The sequence below is a fragment of the Watersipora subatra genome, chromosome 9 (assembly GCF_963576615.1).
Source record: "Watersipora subatra chromosome 9, tzWatSuba1.1, whole genome shotgun sequence".
Taxonomy (NCBI): Eukaryota; Metazoa; Bryozoa; class Gymnolaemata; order Cheilostomatida; family Watersiporidae; genus Watersipora; species Watersipora subatra.
This window is the reverse complement of record NC_088716.1, coordinates 3,547,413-3,571,551: the sequence shown is the minus strand read 5'-3', so window position 1 is coordinate 3,571,551 and position 24,139 is coordinate 3,547,413. Positions and strand designations below refer to the sequence as shown.

Here is a 24,139-nt window from a genome sequence, read left to right as displayed (position 1 = left end):
CCCTCTCTCTCCCCTCTCTCTCCCTCCCTCTTTCTCTCCCTCTCTCTCCCCCCTCTCCTCCTCGCTCTGCCACTTTCCCCTCTCTCTCTTTCTCTCTCCCTCTCTCTCTCCCCCTCTCCTCCTCTCTCTCTCCTTCGCTCCCTCTTTCCCCTCTCTCCGTCTCTCTCTCTCTCCTTCTCTCCCTCTTTCCCCTCGCTCCCTCTTTCCCCTCTCTCCGTCTCTCCCCTCTCTCCGTCTCTCCCCTCTCTCTCCCTCCCTCTTCCTCTCTCTCCCCCCCTCTCCTCCTCGCTCTCTCTCTCCTTCGCTCCCTCTTTCCCCTCTCTCCGTCTCTCTCTCCTTCTCTCCCTCTTTCCCCTCTTTCCCCTCTCTCCGTCTCTCCCCTCTCCCTCCCTCTTCTCCCTCTTTCTCTCCCTCTCTCTCCCCCCTCTCCTCCTCGCTCTCCCTCTCTCTCTCCCCTCTCTCTCTCCCCTCTCTCTCCCCCCTCTCCCTCTCTCCCCCCCTCTCCTCCTCTCTCTTTCTCTCCCTCTCTCTCTCTCTCCCTTAGTTCAACGCAACACATGCGAATAGACAACATTTTTGGTTTTTCTGTCGGGCGTATGAAGAAACAGTTTTCGGCGTGTGCCTACTTTTGAGCAGGCGACGTATAGCTGGTCATGGCTGATGCAGGGTGACAGTAAGTCGATAGCAGCTGCTCTCTTTTCACAATAGCGTATCGCAACCCTCGGAGTACTCGTGAAAGTTCTGTAATAGTAAGTTACAGTAGGCCTACTCGTAGCTGGAAAAAAATTAGTAACTCGGCTGCTGAAGGAAATGAACATGACCCACTATCACGAACAGCGGCAAATCCAACATTAAGTAGTGGAGATGTAGCAATTCATAAACAATACAACATCGTATAAGAAACACTTACCTTTTTGATGTGGAAATTTAGTAGGTGAGAAATGCGTTTTTCCAGTGGCTCCAAGAAACAAACGTTTACGTGACCTTCTCGGTACACGTTGGCAGTAAATATTAATTGCATGTAAATAACTATACGTTAATTTATTTTATTTAATGAATAGTACATTTGTATAGCTGTATAGACACCTTTGTATAGGCCGCAGAACTCAGGAAAGGTGTTTTTAATACGGCAGAAACTTTGCCGTTTAAAAAGCGTGCTAACCGGGGATTTCGGTTAATGCGCTCGAGCGGTGAAAGAAAAACAACAGAATCGCCACACCTTTATATAAGCCGTTTGGCTCAAATCGTCAGAGAAAAGTAGCGGCTAATAGTCCATATTACGAAATTACGGTATTACGATATTTAGTATTCATATTAGTTCGGTTAGCTTCGTTCGACCGAATGGAAAAAGAAAGACCGCTCTATAATTTATTTACCGTTACTACACATATTAATTAAGTTTGCTTCGTACGATCGAATCGAAAAAAAAAGACCGCCATATAATTTATTTATACTGCTCATATTTGGGAGTTATCGGTGACTCAATATATGGAGAAGACAACTCATACTATTAGCATATCAGTATTTATCGTCCATCCCTACGATGAATAGCAGGTTACGTATTATAATAGGGGCGTGTACTAACCGGAGATTCCCGTTAATGCGCCCTAGCGGTGAAAATAACCACAGAATAGACACGCACTTATATAAAAGTAGCGGCTAATAGTCCGAAAAGTACGGTACTCTATAAAGCGGACAGACAGATAGATAGACAGACAACGATTGCCGTTTATATAGTAGATATGTATACGTGTATATATGTCTGTGGACATGTCTATGTATATATGTCTATGTATATATGTCTAGGTGCCATATTCTTTTACGATGAACTTACATAAAATTTCAGTATATTTTATCAGAAATTTTCAGTATTATCTATCATTTACGATTGTTTCTGATGTTTGAGGTGATCTTACTGCCAGAATATTTCAAGATCAAAATGGACAAAATGTGAAAGAAAAATATGGGCCAAGCTAATGTGACTTGTTATAGTTGATATCGGCTACTGCGTTGAGTAGCAGCGTTACGAGAACTCTATTCTGTCGGTCCCTTTGCTGAAGGGCAACTAGACGCCATAATTGCACTTTTGCTTGAATCTGAGCGTTCCAAACAAAAATTTCCTTCAAACTATTATATCCCTGAACTGGGTCTACAAACTATTATATCCCTGAACTGGGTCTACAAACTATTATATCCCTGAACTGGGTCTACAAACTATTATATCCCTGAACTGGGTCTACAAACTATTATATCCCTGAACTGGGTCTACAAACTATTATATCCCTGAACTGGGTCTACAAACTATTATATCCCTGAACTGGGTCTACAAACTATTATATCCCTGAACTGGGTCTACAAACTATTATATCCCTGAACTGGGTCTACAAACTATTATATCCCTGAACTGGGTCTACAAACTATTATATCCCTGAACTGGGTCTACAAACTATTATATCCCTGAACTGGGTCTACAAACTATTATATCCCTGAACTGGGTCTACAAACTATTATATCCCTGAACTGGGTCTACAAACTATTATATCCGTGAACTGGGTCTACAAACTATTATATCCCTGAACTGGGTCTACAAACTATTATATCCCTGAACTGGGTCTACAAACTATTATATCCCTGAACTAGGTCTACAAACTATTATATCCATGAACTGGGTCTACAAACTATTATATCCCTGAACTGGGTCTACAAACTATTATATCCCTGAACTGGGTCTACAAACTATTATATCCCTGAACTGGGTCTACAAACTATTATATCCCTGAACTGGGTCTACAAACTATTATATCCCTGAACTGGGTCTACAAACTATTATATCCCTGAACTGGGTCTACAAACTATTATATCCCTGAACTGGGTCTACAAAAACTAAAATTACATCAAATTGAAGCCTGATATCTTTGCTCTAGATTTTCATTTTTATTTCTAGATATAATATTGCTCTAAATTGATAATATTTTCATTTGCATCTTCAATCATGGTGTAAGCTCACCTTGAATATTTCTATGATTAGATCGCTGGATGGTGTTTTTCTAATGCGATGATTTTAGGGATAAAACCATCGCATTAGAAGTGTTCTGATCTATTCTATATGAATTTTTGTGTCCTTTTCTGTGCTACATGCAGATGCCTATGCTTGGCTGTCAAATCGTTTGAAATTCAAGGTTAAAAATGAAAACTGTTGGAGTGTCACTGAACATATTTTAAGAGAAAATTTTTGAGTTCATGTCAGTACGTTTGTGATGAGCTATTCAATGTTCTATTGTATCGGTAAAAATATTTAACTAACGAGTCGATAAAGGTGAGTTTGTGAGGAAATTATAACATGGTAAGTAATTTGAAACATCATGTTCGTAATTCAATAAAATGGCTCATTTGGAAGAGATGTTAATGATCAATTGTACATGTATGTGGGATAGATAGTTGTTCTCATGATATTTCTAGATTCATTGGAAATGACCCTCATTGGTTTGGTAGCTCCCTTACAGGATATTAATATTACGGGCACAAATACTTTAACAGACAAATAATTCAAAATGATTGCTTCAGTTTTATAGATATTGTTGGAGTTGTCCTTTCAATTTAGAATGTTAGACAACTCATTAATTTTTCTAATTTCAGGAAGTTTTTGTTTAGTTCAACAACTGGAGACTTGTTTTAAAGACACTGATTATAACTTTACACCCTATTGTCTGTCTCCTGTAGCTTTAGTTCTCCTTATTGGTGCTCTCAATCTTGCCCCTCTCTCTCTGATGCCTTCCAATTTTGTCCCCATCTTTCTAAACCTATTATCGTCCCTCAAATAGTCATTCCCTTGTTGATTGTTGATCTTGCTCCAATTGTATCGAGTTTTTAAATTATTCATCTTCACCCATGTCCATCTTCTGTAGATATTCCACAGTCACAGGCGACACCAGCATGTCCTCTAAGTATGGCCGTCATCGGCAGAGGCGACGGAAACATCAGCGTATGCCCCACATGAGCAGGGTGAGTGTTGCCTGAGTACAGGTACACTGGCTAGTCTGTTTTGTTTACCAAACAACTTCACTCACCCCTTAATCTGTGGACAATGTGTTTAGTGATTAGATTTTTGTTTGAAAGGAAGAGACCGAGGCTGGGTAAACAATGCAATGGTCTCTATTTGTAAACAACCCTAGATTAATCTCGGGTCGGGATGGCGTCAAATTTCTAGTTACTTTCGATTTCTCCCAAGGTAGTTCTTATTTTCTTCCAGCAGTCAATCGGCTGCGAAATAATATTTTGATGCATTGAATGGAAACCATAAACCCTTGTGTTCATGTCACTACGGGAATGTTATAATTACCTAATTTAATCTTAAACACTCGACTCATACAATCGGACAAACGCTGCGAATAGCAAGTGTAACTATTATGACACTCGGCTCTGTTTGTTATCTGATTGGCCGGAGTATCTTTCCCTACATGCCACTAAGTGTCTAAAAGCGACACTAATAACTGGCGTAGGTGGCATTTGTTCTGTAAGACAGTCTTCGCAAGGGCGTGTGGCTGTCTGAGCTCTCTCTCTCTTAGCTGGAGTGTACGCTGAAGGGATGCTGGTGTAAGATATATCGTCAAGGATATTTACCAAAGTTATGATGAGGAGATTGCTGTGGGATTACGAACTGGCAAAATGGAGGCAATCGAACAAGATTCATCAGGAGTTTGTAGTCTTTGCTTCGACGGATCTACTGAACAGCGATGAGCTCTACTCCGACATTGTGGCTCCTCGGTGTAGATGCAGGGGCTGTAGAAGGGCACCCCCTCTGCAGCCGCTGTCTCCTAGTATAACATTGATTAGAGGAGCTCATCTCACTGTGAGCACATGTAGTCTGGTACGTCTAACTTCTTGGTTACAAAAAAGCACCAATAGTGGTTGAAAATGAGTGTGGTGTATTTGGAGCTCGATCGTGCAGTGTTAACCATTGCCAAAGGAGGTATTTTTACAACTTCTTGCATAAAAAAACAGTTCTTCAAGGCCTGCTGAAAAGGGTAAAGTTTGGAGAAGACAAGCATTACACACGAGTTCAAACAAATGGATTTATCATTTGACACGACTGTTTGTACTGCCAACGTACGTAGAGTACGTGATGTGAATTTTTATCATGATATACCCACGTCACTGACTCGGCAGCAATTTTAAAATCTAATGCGTGTATTTTATATTTAGACTGCCTCAATTATATCAGCATTGTTTTGTACGATATGCACCACATAACCAGCTATCTACTCTCACATACACTGAGGCAAATTGTTTATGTTTGCATACAAGGTGTTGGTATTTCTGTTGCTAGCTGCCAAGCTGCAGTGTTGATTGTTTGCCACCGTTATGCTATGGAATCAATTCTATGTCATATTATTTGGGTATGTCATGGCAGCCTCAAGTAGGACTCTTGCTAGTCATGGAAGTGTACTGGAGCTAGTAAAACTAATGCCAATCTTATAGCAAGCACTCTGTGAAAAATGGTGGTGGAAAATCTGCATGATCTTTTTTCCGTGACATTCCGGTCATACCCTGCTATAAAGCTTGCAAAGAAATTTAAATGTTTTTCCATAATTTTATCTATAAACCAGTTATTCCGAGTAGCTTTATAATATTATGTTATGTTCTGGTGCATTTTCATTTAAAGACGAACTTACAAAAAGTTTTAGGTTATTTTATCAGAAATTATTAGTATTTTTCCATCAATTACGATTGTTGATGTTCGAGGAGATCTGACTGCCAGGATGTTTCAAGATTAAAATCGACCAAGCTTGATCGTGGTTAAAGCGCTCAGAAGCACGATATGCGCCAAAATGACATCACTTGTTGTTTATTGGTATTTGCTAATAGGTTCAAGCTTCCCTATTCTGTCGGTCTCTGTGCCAAAGTCCACTATAGACATCATAGTCGCATTTTCTCTTGAATCTGAACATTTCAACCATGATAAAGTTTTGTTGAGTTTAATCTTGAAACATTCTGGCTGTCAGATCACAGCAGACATTAACAACAACCTCAAATGGTCGGAAAATACTTTATGATAAAATTTACTAAAATTCTGTTCAAGTTCATCGTTAACGCCATTCTGAGACAATCGCTAGCAAGAAGCTAATGACCACTGAGCAGTGAGTTTTTTAAAATACATAAAACTTTGTCCCTCGTTGCTGCATCTGTCTGAACTCAAATGTTCTTCACTTTTGGGTTCTTATTGAGACTATCTGAGATTTATTGAGACTATCTGAGAATTACTGAGACTATCTGAGATTTATTGAGACTATCTGAGATGTATTGAGACTATCTGAGACTTATTGAGACTATCTGAGACTTATTGAGACTATCTGAGACTTATTGAGACTATCTGAGACTTATTGAGACTATCTGAGACTTATTGAGACTATCTGAGACTTATTGAGACTATCTGAGACTTATTGAGTCTATATTTGCATGGTCCTGTTGTAGGCGTCTTCCTTCAGCAGTATCACAGACTCTACTATGTCTCTCAACGTTATCACAGTCACTCTCAACATAAATGGTAAGTCTGAAGGCCCCCTAGACAGTGAGATTAAACCAGTAATCATGGGCTATTATGAAAGTATTCATAATTGATAGGTTATTAGACGGTGCCATTCTGGGGAAGCTAGACGAGTCATAGTTAATGGTGGCTGAGCTCGTACCCTACGCCCTCCCTGCATCATGTGACATTCAAGTCTAGGGTTTTTCATGGAGTGACGAGTAGGATGGCCTTGACCTTGCTTATAAGTTTTAGTAGCTTTGCCATAGGCAATGGATGACACCCGTGTTCAAACTTCATTTCGTTGCAGAGCAAGCCAACTACCTGGGCATCAGCATTGTCGGACAGAGCAATAAGGGGGGTGACGGAGGTATTTACGTAGGGTCTATTATGAAAGGGTAAGTGACTGATATTAACCAGTGGTTATTTGAACTTTAGACAGTTCAGCAATGGTCTTATATGCAGGTTATATAATAGCCAAAAATCTTGAAATAATTGGTGTGAAGGTTTTAGTTTAGCTGATAGTTTAGGTATTAAACTGATGAACTGGGACAGGCCAAAAGTAATTGGTCTGTGGCCAAAAGTAATTGGCGCCTAATTTCCAAATAGTACGGGGCTAGCTTGTCCTCACTGTCCATCTTTACATGAATACTTTTCTGAATCTCGAAAGTGCTGCCAGATCTGCCAGTATGTGTGGGCAAAATACAAACATGTACAGTCAAACATGGATAACTCAAACTTCACAAGACTGAGCGAAAGTGTTCGAGTTATCAGAGCGTTCGAGTTATCAGAGCACTGTCACAAGTCCATGTATTTATTTATTAGTAGATACATGTACATATACAAACTATAATATAAATCAAAAGCATAAATGGCTTGTTTCAAATTAAATGCTTCTATTGTAAAGTTTAAAACTTTTTTATCAAAAAATATAGAGATTTTACTATCACTTGAGATTGGTTTGTTGTTTGAGGTGTTGTTATTGCCAGGACGTTTTTTAGATTAAAATTGGCAAAACTTGATCGTTGTTGAAATGCTCAGAAGAAAAGACATCTTTTTCTTTTGAGAGTTTTAACCAAGATCAATTTTGTCGATTTTTCTTGAAGTTTATGCGAAGGTTACCTCACTTTTCCTTGCTTCCGAAGGGCCACCGCTAAGCGGATGCTTGGTAAAAATCAAATTTCACCAAACCTTTAGAAAAGTCGTTGACAAAAAATATTTTGCCGATGGTGGTAATAACGACGCTTATGAACTACGAAAAGTTGATGTTTACCTCTATGGCTTAGAATAAAGTGATTTTCTAAAGCGATAACAACTGTTTCGGTAGCCGTTCGGCAAACAACTGTTCGAGTTAACAAAGTTAAGGTCGAGTTATCTGAAGCAATTTATCATTACGTGGGAACGGACCAAAGAAACCGTTCGAGTTAACCATGTGTTCGAGCTATCCGAAGGCGAGTTATCCATGTTTAACTGTATTTGGTTAGCTAAAGATATACAGCATGTAATTAGGTTAACCATATTTACATGGACACATTCTACATAGACACACTATGGGAATAAGTAGATATAGTGATCTTTCATCACAGTCTTTAGTGACCAAGAATGAAAGTGGAAAACCACTAAGGAATGACAACTCTCCATTTTGTAAATAAATGATATCAAACATAGTTTATATGTTGTGAGTCGATCGGAGTGAAAAACAAGCGTAGACTATAACTCTAGAGTCTTTGGTTTACTTGAAGTTCACAGTCTAGACTTGCTCTGCTAGTTCATCTTTCTAACGGTACGAATTCAACTGTAACAGTTCTTATAAACAACCTTATGTAGCCTGTGGTAAATAACAAGATAGCTGAGAGTGACTTGTTTCATAAATCAACATTGTTGATCTGAGGCTGATAGCTTGTGTATTGATTAGCTCAAACTGTCAAATTTTTGATGATTTTTTCCTCCTGCGTCTATTGTAAGATCTGTGATGCCCTGACACAAGTGATCCCTGTATATCAGTACATCAGTGTATATCAGTACATCAGTGTATATCAGTACATCAGTGTATATCAGTACATCAGTGTATATCAGTATATCAGTGTATATCAGTACATCAGTGTATATCAGTACATCAGTGTATATCAGTATATCAGTGTATATCAGTACATCAGTGTATATCAGTACATCAGTGTATATCAGTACATCAGTGTATATCAGTATATCAGTGTATATCAGTACATCAGTGTATATCAGTACATCAGTGTATATCAGTACATCAGTGTATATCAGTATATCAGTGTATATCAGTACATCAGTGTATATCAGTACATCAGTGTATATCAGTACATCAGTGTATATCAGTATATCAGTGTATATCAGTACATCAGTGTATATCAGTACATCAGTGTATATCAGTACATCAGTGTATATCAGTATATCAGTGTATATCAGTACATCAGTGTATATCAGTACATCAGTGTATATCAGTGCATCAGTATCAGTGCATCAGTGTATATCAGTACATCAGTGTATATCAGTACATCAGTGTATATCAGTACATCAGTGTATATCAGTACATCAGTGTATATCAGTACATCAGTGTATATCAGTACATCAGTGTATATCAGTGTATATCAGTACATCAGTGTATATCAGTACATCAGTGTATATCAGTACATCAGTGTATATCAGTACATCAGTGTATATCAGTACATCAGTGTATATCAGTACATCAGTGTATATCAGTAGGTACCTTAGAACTACTAATACGCATAATAAAACTAATAAAAACATAAAAACTATAAATAACATATGTAAAACTAATAATGAATACTTTTGGTTTTTGTACCTTGTACCTCTATTAGCTACGGGTAGATTTAATTTCACCAGACTGTTAGATCTGCTATTTTATAAGGTGTTTTATTCTCATACCTAGTTACAACCTGGTTCCTGTATCCTGTCTTCCAGTTGCCCAGCATATTCTTATTAGATGATGCTTCGAGAAGTAATCAAGTTAGCAAGGATAGCGACTGCTTGAGGCTTTACACTGTTCGTTTCTCTAGCTGCAGCATGGAAAATTTCAGTAGACTTATGTGTCTAGAAGTCTGTGACTTCTAAGCATACTTCATTATCAGGAAGTTTCTGCAGGTGTCTGTAAATGTCTCTGACATTACAACTGAACATGTTCAGCTTCACTTTTTCTTACAAAAGTTTGCATTTCAAATTAATAGCAACTTTAAAGTTTTGGGCTCAATATAACGACAACATAATAATAACCCCCAAGGAATATCTACCTGCACCAGTGAAGGAATATCTACCTGCACCAGTGAAGGAATATCTACCTGCACCAGTGAAGGAATATCTACCTGCACCAGTGAAGGAATATCTACCTGCACCAGTGAAGGAATATCTACCTGCACCAGTGAAGGAATATCTACCTGCACCAGTGAAGGAATATCTACCTGCACCAGTGAAAGAATATCTACCTGCACCAGTGAAGGAATATCTACCTGCACCAGTGAAGGAATATCTACCTGCACCAGTGAAGGAATATCTACCTGCACCAGTGAAGGAATATCTACCTGCACCAGTGAAGGAATATCTACCTGCACCAGTGAAGGAATATCTACCTGCACCAGTGAAGGAATATCTACCTGCACCAGTGAAGGAATATCTACCTGCACCAGTGAAGGAATATCTACCTGCACCAGTGAAGGAATATCTACCTGCACCAGTGAAGGAATATCTACCTGCACCAGTGAAGGAATATCTACCTGCACCAGTGAAGGAATATCTACCTGCACCAGTGAAGGAATATCTACCTGCACCAGTGAAGGAATATCTACCTGCACCAGTGAAGGAATATCTACCTGCACCAGTGAAGGAATATCTACCTGCACCAGTGAAGGAATATCTACCTGCACCAGTGTTAACAATGTGTTATATTAGTATTTTAGTAAATACTTCAACTGAGGTCTTTTTCGAAATGTCGCTCAGTCGGTTTATTCTCAGTGTCATGATCATTCAAGTGACAATTAGGTTAATGTTGTTAGTGTCTTTGCGTTGATGAGGTCTGGGATTGGATGAGTCTGGGGCTTTTGAAGGTGGGCAACTTCTCACAAATAAAGCAATGCATGCTGTATCCAAACTATGGTTGATAGCCTCCTCATATTTCACCCTTAAATGTTGTCAAATGCAATTTTTTTCATCAATATTGTCTTTTCATCAGTTTTATCAAGTTTTCAGTTTCATCGTAACACAAATCATTTTAATGTCTGTAATAGTCATAGTTTGTAGTCTAAAGATATTATTATCAATATTTTATGTAATATTGCTGTTATCCTTGTACTGTGGTTCTTATATTAGTTGATGCTATGAAGGAATGCGCTTACATTGTTTTGCCTTGGGGGCAGGTTAGAAGTTTTTTAAATGTGATTAATTTCGGCAAGCCATGAGAACAAATACCAACATGACGTACATGCTGCCAAGTGCTGCAGGTGCTGCCTTTGTTCATCTGCTACTGACCGTCGTAACATAGTTTCGTCATCCGTGTTGATGACCAACATGGCCTCTGTTTACAGGGGTGCTGTGGCACTGGATGGGAGGATAGAGCCTGGGGACATGATCTTAGAAGTGAATGGAGTCTTGTTTGAGAACCTTAGCAATGACGATGCTGTAAGGGCATTGAGGGAGGCGGTACAGAAGCCAGGGTACGTCTCATGAGCTCATAGCTCTCATCTCGTTTTTCCACCGTTTTCTTAGTCTCTGTTGAATTTGAACTGTTGACAGCGCGTAGAACAGCGGAGGCAATGGAGTTGCCAGGGTTTTGAAAGGTGTACTACCCTGATCTTGTTCAGATTTTTATGGTAGGCTTTCTATGTGTATCATAGAGAGGCTGAGGGAAGGCATTATATGGTGTGAACTAACTGCCTGGGAACCATATTATTAGACTTGTTAACTATTGGTTATAAACACCTTAATGACTGCTGAAGAGATGATGGCCAATAATCTGCATGTCATTGCGTAACCAGACAATACCAACTCCGCTTAAAAGCTTTTAATCCAGCCATTTAGCTTCCTATGGTGTTGCCGCAGCCCATTTGGTCTTTCAAACAAACCTTTGGTATGATTGGAAAGTACCTGAGATCAGCTGTTGCCCCTCTTGATCACACCCAAGAGATAGTAGGATAAACAGCGGCGCTGTCTGTCATGCCTAGCTTTTGGTCCAGTGAGAGGTTTAGTAATGTAGGCGTATTTGCAGTATATGATGTGGTTGGGAACTATTTGGTCAGAAACTTCTTTGAGAGCTTCTCCTCAGCATGTCTTGTCGGGGCCAGAACAAGGTTGGAATGTTCTTCGTTTTGCAGGCCCATCACTTTGGTGGTGGCCAAGTGCTGGGACCCGACACCTAAGGGCTACTTTACCATACCTCGTCAGGAACCCGTGCGACCTATAGATCCGTCGGCTTGGGTCGCCCATACAACCGCCCTCCAACAGCAAACAAATTTACGCGCAGGACCTCTGGCCTCCAGTATGGACACCATGTCCACCCTCACCAGTAGCAGTCTGACCAGCAGTATGCCAGATTCACACGGTATGTTGACAAATGATATCCTCGATATATATATATAGGTTGCCGAGTAGCTCAAGTGGTTAGCCCACTGGGTCTTATAAGTAAGAAGTCTGATGTAACTGAAAATAGCAAACTCTGCCAGTACAAGTAGAAGGGCAGCGTGTTAAGGAGCATACATGCATACCTCTATTCAATGTTAACATCTTTTGGCATGTGGTTGCTCAGCTCTCTCTCTCCGTCTACAAGTTCACTTGAAGAGAGATTCAATTAAGATAACGTATTAGTAGAATTTGTTTGTCTGAGCTGTAAGGTTTATCTCAGCGGTGTGCATGAGGTTTTCAGATAGCTTACATGTATTGAGAGTAGGACATTTTACGTACGTACGTTGGTGCCTTTTAAATGGTGCTTCAGAAATTGTCACGTTGTCAGTGACATCCAAACTTTGTCACTGGTTTATTAATAGAACTTGTCCGTAGATATCTATGTATGCTCTGTGTTTGGTAAATTTTAACTAGGTAGTAAGTGCCGATGATTTAGAAGAGTTCTAGATTATTCCAAGGTTGATGTCGCTGGTAAATTTGAGTAGATATTACCAGAAAGTATCAGTATGTTTCTATTATTTGTGATTGTTTTTGATGTTTGAGGTGATCTGACTGGTGATCTTTCAAGATTAAAATTGACAAAACTTGATCGCAGTTAAAACGCTCAGCAGAAAAATGCATACAAAATGACATCACCAGTTAGTATCGTTGCTACAGTTGATATCAGCTATTGCATTCCAGTTGCAGCGTTACAGGCCTCTATTCTGTCAGTCTCTTTACAACTATAGATGTCATAATCACACTTTCCCTTGATCCGAGTATTTTAACCGCGATAACTTTCGCTTCATCTGAGCATTTTAATCGTGGTAATGTTTGTCGATTTGATCTTAAAACATCCTGGCAGTCAGATCACCTCAAACATCAAAAACAATCACAAATGATAGAAACATGCTGAGACTTTCTGATAAAATCTACTAAACCTCTGTGCAAGTTTCCCTTTAAGAATGGTCATGCTATGTTTGAATATAGCCTCAGCAGGTAAATCTTTATTATCCGAGCTACTTATAGTTGGGACGCAGCCACACCTCCCGCTCTTAGAAATGTGACGGACAGTAGCTTGTGCTCTTACACAATTCTATTTCTTTGATGAGGAAATATGATACTAGTGTTTGCTCTCAACTGCTGTGCCTCTAGCTAGACAATGGCTCTCGCGCTAGTCGAGTGGATAAACGGATGGTTATCTTCCTTCTCTCTGTCCTACTGGAAGAGACACGGCATAGCGGCATCTCTCTCTCGCTTCTATTTCAGTCGACTTGTTGATGTCGATTCTCAGAGTTTCAACTATTCCATTGCAGTATTTACTGTAATATAACTATAAGAGCTTTGTTTGTCTGTTCGTCTCTGTCCGAAGCCGCGGTTGTTGATTGGGAAATAGACCGCAGAATACGTGATTCGACTTTGCGACTATCAGACTGGTAGACTGACCATTCTAACAACTGCGTCAATCGACTGCTCATTGGCATTTACAAATAATTGTACGTATGGTTATTACACCGGACGATCTCTCTTAGCACACGAGACTGCCTGGATGTTAGTGGTTCATAATGTGAAACGTGTATTGTCCCATTGTCGCTACATCTTTCGCACTCTCTTGCAGTTTATCACAGTTTGGTTTTAAATTTTTGTGGTACTTGATTGGTATTCCATATTCAAGCCGATCTTCCCTTGAAATACTGTGTGAGGCGATGAAAGTTCCATCGCTCTTTCAATCGTTTCATCAGCTCTAAGGAATGATCATTAGTCTAGTGTTTTTTGTGATCGGTTTTTGAAATATCGACGTTTATGGAAAGGTTCAAGCCTCGCGACTGCCATATATCTGTTCTATGATACTAGCTCCCTGTGTCAGTATCGCTACTAGTATCCTAACATGGAGTGGCAGGCCACTTGTGTATAAGTAGCCTTCAATATTGTAAGGATTGACGCTCTGCGCTCGCTGAGACAATAGCATTACGTCTAGTGAATAAGGTGACACTCGCTAGCTTGGAGCCAGTAATGGTTTTCATATCCAGTTCAACTGCATGTCTAATGCTTGTTCATTAGTCCTGACTGGCTCCCCTCCTGCGTATTGTAATGCATCCTAAGCAAAAACCTTAGAATATCTTTTTTTGACATATTCAGGTAGTTATTCCTTTTTACTCTTACCTTTGTTTCCTATTTCTGCAGTCCAAAGTGACTCCCATCGCTTTCTGTATCTGTGGTCTTTGCTACCTCCCATATTCTTCCTTTTTATTGGCATATTAAAAACAGGCCAATGTGGCAATATTATATCGAATAATGAAAGTCTATCCGTGTGCTTTCAGGTTCCGGCTTTGCTGGACACCATTTGGGTGACCGGCGGCTGACCATAGAGACACCTGTATCGCTCATAGTGCAGCATATGTCAGCACCAGACAGCGGCCTTGAAATTCGTGACAGAATGTGGCTAAAAATAAATATACCAAATGCATTCATAGGTGAGTAAGGAGTTGTCTGCACTCACTCTTTGTTATGTAAGGACAGACAACTCATAGGCACTAAATCTTGATTATCTTGAATGACTAAAAACGTGTTTGTTAACACTCACTCTGTAGTGAGTAATACATGGCTTTAATTAGTTATGATTAATTGCATAAACATTGTGTTATACTGTCGATGTAAAATATATGATGAGAGTTACTTTCCCTTTGTTTTTAAGTTAAAAATATTCCAGCCCATGATACTCATGAACAAAAATAGTAGTTAGTCTAATATATATTGATATATGTTCATGTATTTATGCCGGTCTGTTTATGAAGAAATTAGTAGTTATTTTTAGCTCTCTTTCACTCATATTATTGTTATTATTTTGTTTCATGGAAATTCACTTAACAGTGTAGAGTTCTTATGAGTTGGCAATCAGTTATACTATGGGAATAAGTAATTATAGTGATTACAGTTGATAGTGACCAGAACTGAAAGTGAAAACTAAGTAATGACAACTCTCCATTTTGTAAATAAATTATATCAAACATAGCTTATATGTTGTGAGTCAATCGGAGTGAAAACAAGTGTAGACTATAAATCTGGAGTTTTTGGTTTACTTGAAGTTCACAGTCTAGACTTGCTCTGCTAGTTCATCTTTCTAACGGTACGAGTTCAACTGCAACAGTTCTTATGAACAACCTTATGTAGCCTGTGATACATATCAAGATAGTTCAGGGAGGCTTGTCTCATTCGTCAACAATGTTTATCTAAAAGGTTCATAGGCTGATAGCACGCTATTTGATGATATAAAAATCAAATAGTTCTCTATTAGTCTATGAAGTGAACACTGGGTTTGAGTATTGCCGGTAATCTCTGCTGTCTCCTCTGTCGCAGGTTCAGAACTAGTCGACTGGCTGTATCAGCATGTGGACGGCTTTGGTGACAGGAGGGACGCCAAGAGGTACGCTTCGAACATGCTCAAGGCCTCCTATATCAGACACACAGTCAATAAGCTCTCCTTCTCTGAGCAGTGCTACTACGTCATAGGAGACCTCTCTGATGGTAGGTCTCTCTGCTATGGTTGGTCTATCTGCTATGGTAGGTCACTCTTCTATGGTTGGTCTATCTGCTATGGTTGGTCTCTCTGCTATGGTTGTTCTATCTGCTATGGTTGGTCTATCTGCTATGGTAGGTCACTCTTCTATGGTTGGTCTATCTGCTATGGTTGGTCTCTCTGCTATGGTTGGTCTATCTGCTATGGTTGGTCTCTCTGCTATGGTAGGTCTCTCTGCTATGGTAGATCTCTCTGCTATGATAGGTCTCTCAGCTATGGTTGGTCTATCTGCTATGGTTGGTCTATCTGCTATGGTTGGTCTATCTGCTATGGTTGGTCTATCTGCTATGGTTGGTCTCCCTGCTATGGTAGATCTCTCTGCTATGGTTGGTCTCTCTGCCATGGCAGGTCTCTCTGCTATGGTAGGTCTCTCTGCTATGGTAGGTCTCCCTGCTATGGTAGGTCTCCCTGCTATGGTAGGTCTCCCTGCTATGGTAGGTCTCTCTGCTATGGTAGGTCTCTCCGCTATGGTAGGTCTCTCTGCTATGGTAGGTCTCTCCGCTATGGTAGGTCTCTCAGCTATGCTTGACTCCTGTGGCTAGTGGAACAGTTGAGGTGTTATTTACGGGAGAATTATGTATTCGTGTAACACTAAGCACTACTTGTTCAGTTTACTGCATGCATATGTTTTACGGATATTAGTTATTGATTATTAGTATGTTAAATATACAGATATTGTCTCTTCCACACGTAAAAACATACCATACACAAGTGTTTATCTTGGTCAAACGCGGCTGTTGGTATTATGTTTTTACTAGTAACATGCCGATAGTTCAAATCAGGGCATAACAAGGTCAAGGTTAGTAAACCTTGTTATTGCTGTTAACGGACCCAGCACTTCTTGGGCATATTATTTTTATGTATATAAGTTATATATATAGGATTTCCTTCTGCAGTGGTTTAGAGCTTGTCAAGTTAACTAATATGAATCAGGCTTTATATAGGCCACTTTTTAGAAGTTTTAATATTTTAGACGCAAAATTTATTCTTCCGTATTTTACCATGAAGTTAGCTTAGCTGAAGGTATTTAGTACTTAAGTCATTGTAGCCAAACTGGTAAAACGAATAGCGAACATCCCTGTGCCTATTGACAAGTTGACGAGCGCTTGGAGTCATCTGCTCTTGTCACTGCACTCTGTGGGGAGCTCTGAATACCATTGCTCTACTTGCAGCTATGTCCTCATTGAGTCTGTCAGATGAGTTGCCAGACAGCATCTCAGAGCGAGCAGAAAATACAGACACACTTCAGGCCCTCCCTCCTCCCCAATGGAACAATACTATGTTAAAGTGAGCCTTCCGATCATCTTGTTAATTCCTGGTCTAAGTTTATAAGCTAGCTCAGGGGTTCCCAACCTTTTTCATTCAGTTCCCCCCTTACACCTTTTCATAAATTTGATTCCCCAGCACTTTTAACTCACACGACTAAAACAACCGATACAAATTATAATCCCATTTTATTGTACACATCTAAACATATAACAACATATTATTAGTTTTTATCCAGCACGCATACAACACACAACGATACATAACCTTCAGCATAGCAGCAAATTGCTTTATGACTAGTTTAACTTACTATCCAATCATAATATGGATGGATGTGCTCTGGGTTTCGACTACTAGCTCATTATTAGCAACTAGTGTTATAGATAAACCAAAATTTTAAATGATGCCCAAACTCACACGGCACTGCAAGACATAAATCAAAAATTTATCAAATCAGACATCTTTCTGCTTCCCCTGTACATTCAAAATTCCTCCCTGGTTGGGAACCCCTAAGCTAGCTGTTTTAAATGAGTCAATTACACAGATGCCTATTAATAGAACACATGAACATCTAGATGAGTACTGCTGGTGGTATGCACTGTCTCTGATTCCACTATTATTACATTCAGGAGGATTAATATTACATTTATTGTAATTCACTATGTAGCCATGGTTCTTCCTAGCCTTGGTTCTCTATAGCCTTGATCCTCTTTAACAGTGGTGCTTTATAGCCTTGATTCTCTCTAGCCACAGCTCTTTCTAGCCGTGGTTCGCTCTAGCCATGGCCCTCTAGCGAACCTTGGTTCCCTTGGCTCACTATAGAGAACGAGTATGTATTTAGTGAACCGTGGCTATAGCCATAGTTCACTACAGCCATAGTAAACTAGGGCTATGAGACTATTAAAGAACTAGGGCTATAATGCAACTAGCAACTTCTCGATACCGATCTATCTTATGGTCATTATTGTGTGATTCCATCTATTGTCTGCTTGTTTTCTTTGGCAGCGCTTATCCAGCTCAACACCTTCAGCACGGCCACAACGGCAGCAACTACCTACCTCCCCCTTATAGTTATGTCAATGATGCTGCCAGCTATCAGAGCTTATCGCGGCCGATGCCAGGCCCTGCCAGCAATCACAGTTCAGGTGCGGTGCCTGTCTGTTTGTCTCCATTTGTCTACCACTTCTAGTCTTCTAGGGATATAAATATTATATAGTATCTTCATAATTCCCATCAAAGTATGCATACTAGTAGTGAAAAGGTGGCAACACGAGAATTTATGTAGAAAGATCTCACATATTTCTGTTGTTTCACTCAGGTCTTCAAGTACTGAATTCATCAAGTGAACGTGTGAGCATGACTCTGTAGCATCTTCCTACAATTAGAATAAATAAGTAGAGCTTATATCACACGAGATGCGCAAGGTCAAGTCACTTTCATGTCATGATGCCCGAAAACTGTTTTCATGTGTTCATTCTCAGACAACGTCGTATGACAGTTTATAAAATAAGTTAGTCGAGTCAGTTAGTAATTTTGGCATAGAATTTGACTTATCCAGTTTTAAAAAAATTTCAAATACCGAGTGTAACCGTGATAGCATAACTCCTAACTTGGGGCATGAATAAACTCAACTAAGTGTTGTGCGTGTTACATGCATTGGAAGAGCAAGCAGACTGCTTATAAACTAGCAAACACAATTGGAATCAAGAGTATTAGTGAGTGTCTAATTACCAACTTTATAGAAATTATTGTTTGCTGCAAATATTAGACTTGCTGCCATTGAATAAGACTGTTAATACAACTGACTGGGTATTGATGACGATGTCAATAACTGAAGTCTGCGAGAGAGTTAATAATGTCAGTAGACAGGCTGGTTGTCTAATCACAGTATGATTATAGTATACGAGTACTTCCTTCATCGTGCTTTTAAAAATAAGTTCTGCTACATTTCTAACCTCGCAAAAAACAGAAAAAAAATTTTTTTTAATGGTATTGGCCTAAATTTCTCCTCATGAACAGAACTATTAGAGTTGTCCTCTCATTGCATGTTTATTAAGTGTGACTAGCTATATCATGCTGTCTGCATTCATGTTGATTTTGTGTTGTTATTCACCCCTGATGAGCTCAAATATATAACCAAAGTACAGTGCCGTCAGAAATTGTGAGACCACCTCACATTTTAAGAGACAATTGGTGGTAGCAATGATTTACTGACTTAGTTTTACAAAAAAACTATCATAAACCATATACCATTAGATGCGGAATTTTTTACTGATTAATATGAAGCAAATTTCCATCACATAACAATCCATAATTATTTTTTATCTCAATCGAAAGGCATATGCAACTGATATGAATAAAAAAACGAAAATTTGCTTATCTATTTCTATTGAATTTTCAGCTCGTTCAGCTTTTGATATTCCTGAAATATAATTTGAACAACTCTTGTAAATAGATGGTGGCCCTGAAAAGGGCCGTTGGGGTTGTCAATTTGCTGGGGTTACTATTAATATTTGGTGACACTTGATGACTTGATGACACTAATTCTATCACCAATGCTGTAAAAGAAGAATGAAAGACTCCTGATTTACTTTACTAGAACAAGGAGAAATTTCTGCATCTAATGATGTACAATATGTGGCAAATGAATGAATTAATATGGTGCCAGCAGATGTGCAAAGTTGAACAAAGGCGAGAATTATTGGGTGGTCTCATAATTTCTGACAGCACTGTACATTAGAGACGGATTGTATGGTCATGCAATGTTAGCCTCTGTTCTATTTAAACTTATCTCTATGGCTAACAGTTAGCCTGTGCTCCTGCTGCAACTCGGCCTCCTCCAGCGAGTACACTCCCTCGCGGTCATGCTGCAGCGAATGTGCTGCAAATATGGCCCCCTCGCCTCTTCACTCCGGTATTGTTCTTTTGCCTTTTCACCGAAGGCCTTCTTTTGCACAGTATCTCCACTTCTCTGCACAGACAGCACTTTTCTAGATATGTTTTTCTCTACAGATTTTACATTTCAATGGATCATGCTATATATATGTGTTAGGAAAGAGGAACCAGCTACTATATCACCATGTAGTCTTGTCTCCTACCAGTAACTGTGATAGGGCAAAACAACTCATAACCTGGCCAATAACATTTGTTATAGTTGCCTTTCTTATGGTGGTCATCAGTAAGCCGGTACCTATCCAGTTTTATAGATTTAATTCTAAAGTATATTTTATTGCTGTTTTTTTAATTTGAAGTAATAAATTAAAAGTACATTGTCATTAACACTGCAATATATGATGGCTTTTGTTATAAGAAAGAATTAGTAAAAGTTTATAAATTTGGTTAGTTATAGTTTGGTCTAGAGACAATACATGTACTCCTAGTTCTTGAAACAACACGCCTTGTTAAGGCGATAATACGCCGTGTTCTGGAGCCAATGCGCCTTGTTATGGAGATAATGCGCCTAATTCTGGAGATAATGCGCCTAGTTCTTGAGCCAATACGCCTTGTTCTTAAGACAATGCTCATCGGTCTGGAGGCAATGTGCCTTATTCTTCAGACAGTGTACAAACAATAAGCCTAAGGTTTGGAGACAATACTTGCAAGTTTCTGAAAGAAGCCATATTATTGAGTAGCACAAACAATTCAGTTTTTAAGAATATTAGATTTTCCAACAAAACACAAATGAGAATTAAGTGTTAAAATTTTAGGTAACAAACAATATGTGAATCAAATCTCATACAAACTTAACGCTGGCCAGTTGATCAGCTACTAGTGAAGACATTAAGCCTTTCTTTTGTGTCCGCAGGTAGTGGCAGCGCGAGTGGCAGCGGCCGGTCAAGCAGAAGTAAGAAGAGTAAGGAAAAAGAAAAGTACTCACAGCGAGGAAGTGCGGGTCACTCCGGAGGTCAGAGTAGCAGCGAGTCAGAGTCAGCGGTAGTCATGCAGCGGCGGAACACACATCTCCCTCCCCCTCCCAACAGCACCGTCGAGTATGCTAACCTGCCCCACCCTTCTTCTTCTCCTCCAGGTCAGTGCCTCCACTTTACTTGCGCTTATTTCTTTAATATTTGTTGTTTGCTTATCCCTCTTCTCTCTCCGCTCCTTACCAGTGCTTCAGTGTGTTCTGGGGGAGCCTAGAATGTAGTGGTTCCTTACATTGGAGTAAGTGTCTTTTGCTAGTTTGCGAATGAGATGAATTCATCAGTAAGGGGAACATGAGACGGAATTTATCACTAACTTAAACGGTCATTCGTGAGAAATTTAAAAGATTTTGTCAGAAAGTGTAGATATTTTCCTATCATTTTGGATTTTATTTGTTGTTTGAGGTGGTCTGACTGCCAGCATGTTTCGCAATTATAATCAACAAAACTTGATCGCAGTTAAAACTCTTGGAAAAAAATGATTTGTCCCGACTTCCCAGTCATGCATATTGTTTATAAGTGATAGATATTTGGTCTCATCAGCTTCTGGTACTCATGTTACGCAACATTTAGATGATAACAATGGGAATAATTCTAACCGATCTAACTTTAAATCATTTGAAATATAGCAATGTATCTGAGGCTATATTTGAACTTTTATTCCAACAATCTTAAGCAAATATGAAATAAAATATATGTCGATAGAAATGCATTGCACGGCAACTTGAACACAATAGTCAGTGCCATAACGAGAGGGACAAACAGGAAGCGTGACTATTGACATCATTTTTTGAGAGGTCGTTTTCTCTTGAGTGTTTTAACCGCGATCGAGTGACGCCAGTTTTAATCTTGAAGCATCCTGGCTGTCAGATCACCTAAAACAACCAACATAATCTCAAATGATAGAAAAATGTCTATACTTTCTGATAAAAGCTTTTGAAATTTGATGTGAGGGACCCTTCAAGTAAGATTATGTAAGAACCTAGCCTGTTGGCTATGATCCGATTCATCGGTTCTTCACTATCCTGACGAGTTGTCTCCCTTCACTACAAACTAATTCTCATTTGTCTTTGGTTGCAGAAGGGACTTCAACTCGGGCAGTAAGTTTGCTTTAGATTCCTTGGTCTGCTTCTACTCGGCCATTGAATGTCGCTACCGGTAGCATGCTCTCGTCTTCTCATTGGTCTGTCCTATCACGTTGTTCATTGGTCTATTTGTATCACCAGCCGTCTTCTAGCTCCTTAGTGGCTGTTGACCCTGTAGTCCTCCGTTGGTAAATCTGCTGGCTGGCTCAGACCGCATCCCCATATTCCTGTTTTACACGGCGTTTGGTTGGCGCGGCTGCATGTTTAATTTTATTCACTTTATGCGAGGTGAGGGCGTGCTTCTCACCACCCTAAATGGTTTATGAATATCCGCTATTCAGTCTGTCATGTTAGTCATTCAAACAGAAGTTCGTTTCCTTCCCTCACTAACTATTGTCACTTAGTTGGCTGTAAATATGAACATTCCGTCTGCAGCGCATGCTTACGAATGTCAGCCACTCATAAGCATAAGCAATTACTATTTGTATTATTTTAACCTCTAATATGCCTTCTGTCCCAGAGCCTCTAATAAATACAGTAACCAAACGTAAATTGAATTCTGGGTAATTCAAAGCCTTTAATTACATAATTTGAAGGAAGAAATAAATGACTTTCAGTATGGGAGCTGCTTTCTCATTTTAGTGTCTTGCAAAAATCCTTTCAACTGTTATTGTTTAATTGAGTGGGACAACTGTGAGCCACGCCCCATTCTTATGGTAGTGGCTAAATTAGACTCTTTGTTTTAGAAGGTAGCGAAAGGAGTTTCGCATTGACAGAGACGACAACACGCAGTCTTCCTCCTCCGCCCGGTGACCTTGAAAATATGCCGGCAGAGGTCAGTGCCAGTAAACAGTCATTCCGTCAAGCAATGGGAAACCCCTGCAGTCAAGAATACTTCATAGATGCCATATAGCACCCGCTATTAGTTGTCCATGCATCCTGCCTGCAGCTGTCACTTTGGTGTGTCCGCTTACTATCCATTGCATGCTTACTGACAATTTTCTAGGCTGTTTTCATCTTTAGCAAAGCACTTAAGTTCGAACTATAAGCTGTCGGTGTGTACTGCTCTACAGACAAGCATAGCTATGCATGTTTATATGTTTGGGAAACTGGTTATCTATTTATAGCCCGCAATATCTATTGTTGCCATATTTTGAGGCTTGCTGCGAGATGTCACATCTGTATTCTCTTGCCTCATCTTTGCTTGGTACATTGTACTAGCCACTTGCTATAGTTTGTATTGTCCTGTCACGCTTGTTGCTTTCACCCAATATATTTTATGCATGCTGACCCTAGGTGCTATAGTCATTTAGACAGATGATCGAATGCACTGGCATTAGATGCAAGTTTATGCAATACACGCAACACATGCAATATGCAATACACACAATATGCAATACATGCAATATGTATTATTATATTTATGTTTGTAGGCTCTCCTCCTTGTCAATGAGATATGAAATCTCACCATACTTTGACCGACCGATGTTTGATATCTAGTTGACCTATTTATGGAAGCCTCTTATTACTATTTATAAACTATTGTTGGCTGGCATTTTTGCTCTTTTCTGAGCACAGTCTGCAATACTTATTATATTTTTATTATATTTTATAATTTTTCTCCCTGAAAGCTGAGAACCCAAGTCATTTATACACTTCTTTATGTAAATATGTTTTACATAGCTTTGTGACTGCCTCTCCTACTTGTACAGTAATCTTGCAGATTGTAGTAACATTTTCTAGTGCTGACTGGATTATCATGAATGTAGTATTTCACTTTGTGCATCTCATGCCTTTCTTCTCTATACTCAGAATCGTGTAATTAACAAAAGCAATTAAATCCAACTCGTCTTCTTTATTGCTTAACCGCTGCCAGCAGCTCTGAGATAACTTAATAGCCAAGGGAATTCGAGTGAATACAAATTTGGTTGCTCTGACAAGCTGCTACTAGCAACTTGGTTTCAGTCCTAAAGCCAATGATATACAGCCCCCACAGGGGCTGTATATCATTGCTAAAACTCACTATTGGGACACAAATTCAGTGGTAAAAGTATTTGCATCCTACTGGACTAGAACTCCAAAACCTTAGAACATCTGGCAGCTGTTGTAGTAGTGCACTCATCGTTTATAA

The 24,139-nt window shown here is 39.4% G+C and overlaps 1 protein-coding gene across 7 annotated transcripts in view; it reads left to right on the top strand.

Moving 5' to 3' along the window:
* The window catches only part of LOC137405393 (segment polarity protein dishevelled homolog DVL-3-like), a 52,180-nt gene extending 28,336 nt beyond the window's left edge, over positions 1–23,844 (top strand). For 2 of the 7 annotated variants that reach the window (XM_068091640.1, XM_068091636.1), the window contains 12 exons: positions 3,906–4,002; positions 6,472–6,544; positions 6,834–6,921; positions 11,089–11,217; positions 11,875–12,101; positions 14,482–14,634; positions 15,518–15,685; positions 16,910–17,024; positions 18,009–18,148; positions 20,809–21,030; positions 22,755–22,968; positions 23,442–23,844. In XM_068091640.1, the coding sequence (XP_067947741.1) occupies positions 3,906–4,002; positions 6,472–6,544; positions 6,834–6,921; positions 11,089–11,217; positions 11,875–12,101; positions 14,482–14,634; positions 15,518–15,685; positions 16,910–17,024; positions 18,009–18,148; positions 20,809–21,030; positions 22,755–22,921 (1,579 nt within the window). In that variant the 3' untranslated portion in view covers positions 22,922–22,968; positions 23,442–23,844. Of the gene's footprint in view, positions 1–3,905; positions 4,003–6,471; positions 6,545–6,833; positions 6,922–11,088; positions 11,218–11,874; positions 12,102–14,481; positions 14,635–15,517; positions 15,686–16,909; positions 17,025–18,008; positions 18,149–20,808; positions 21,031–22,003; positions 22,024–22,754; positions 22,969–23,441 lie in introns of those variants that run through there. The other 5 variants (XR_010979753.1, XM_068091639.1, XM_068091637.1 and 2 more) reach the window with 5 other exon arrangements.
* Positions 23,845–24,139: the final 295 nt, after the last annotated feature.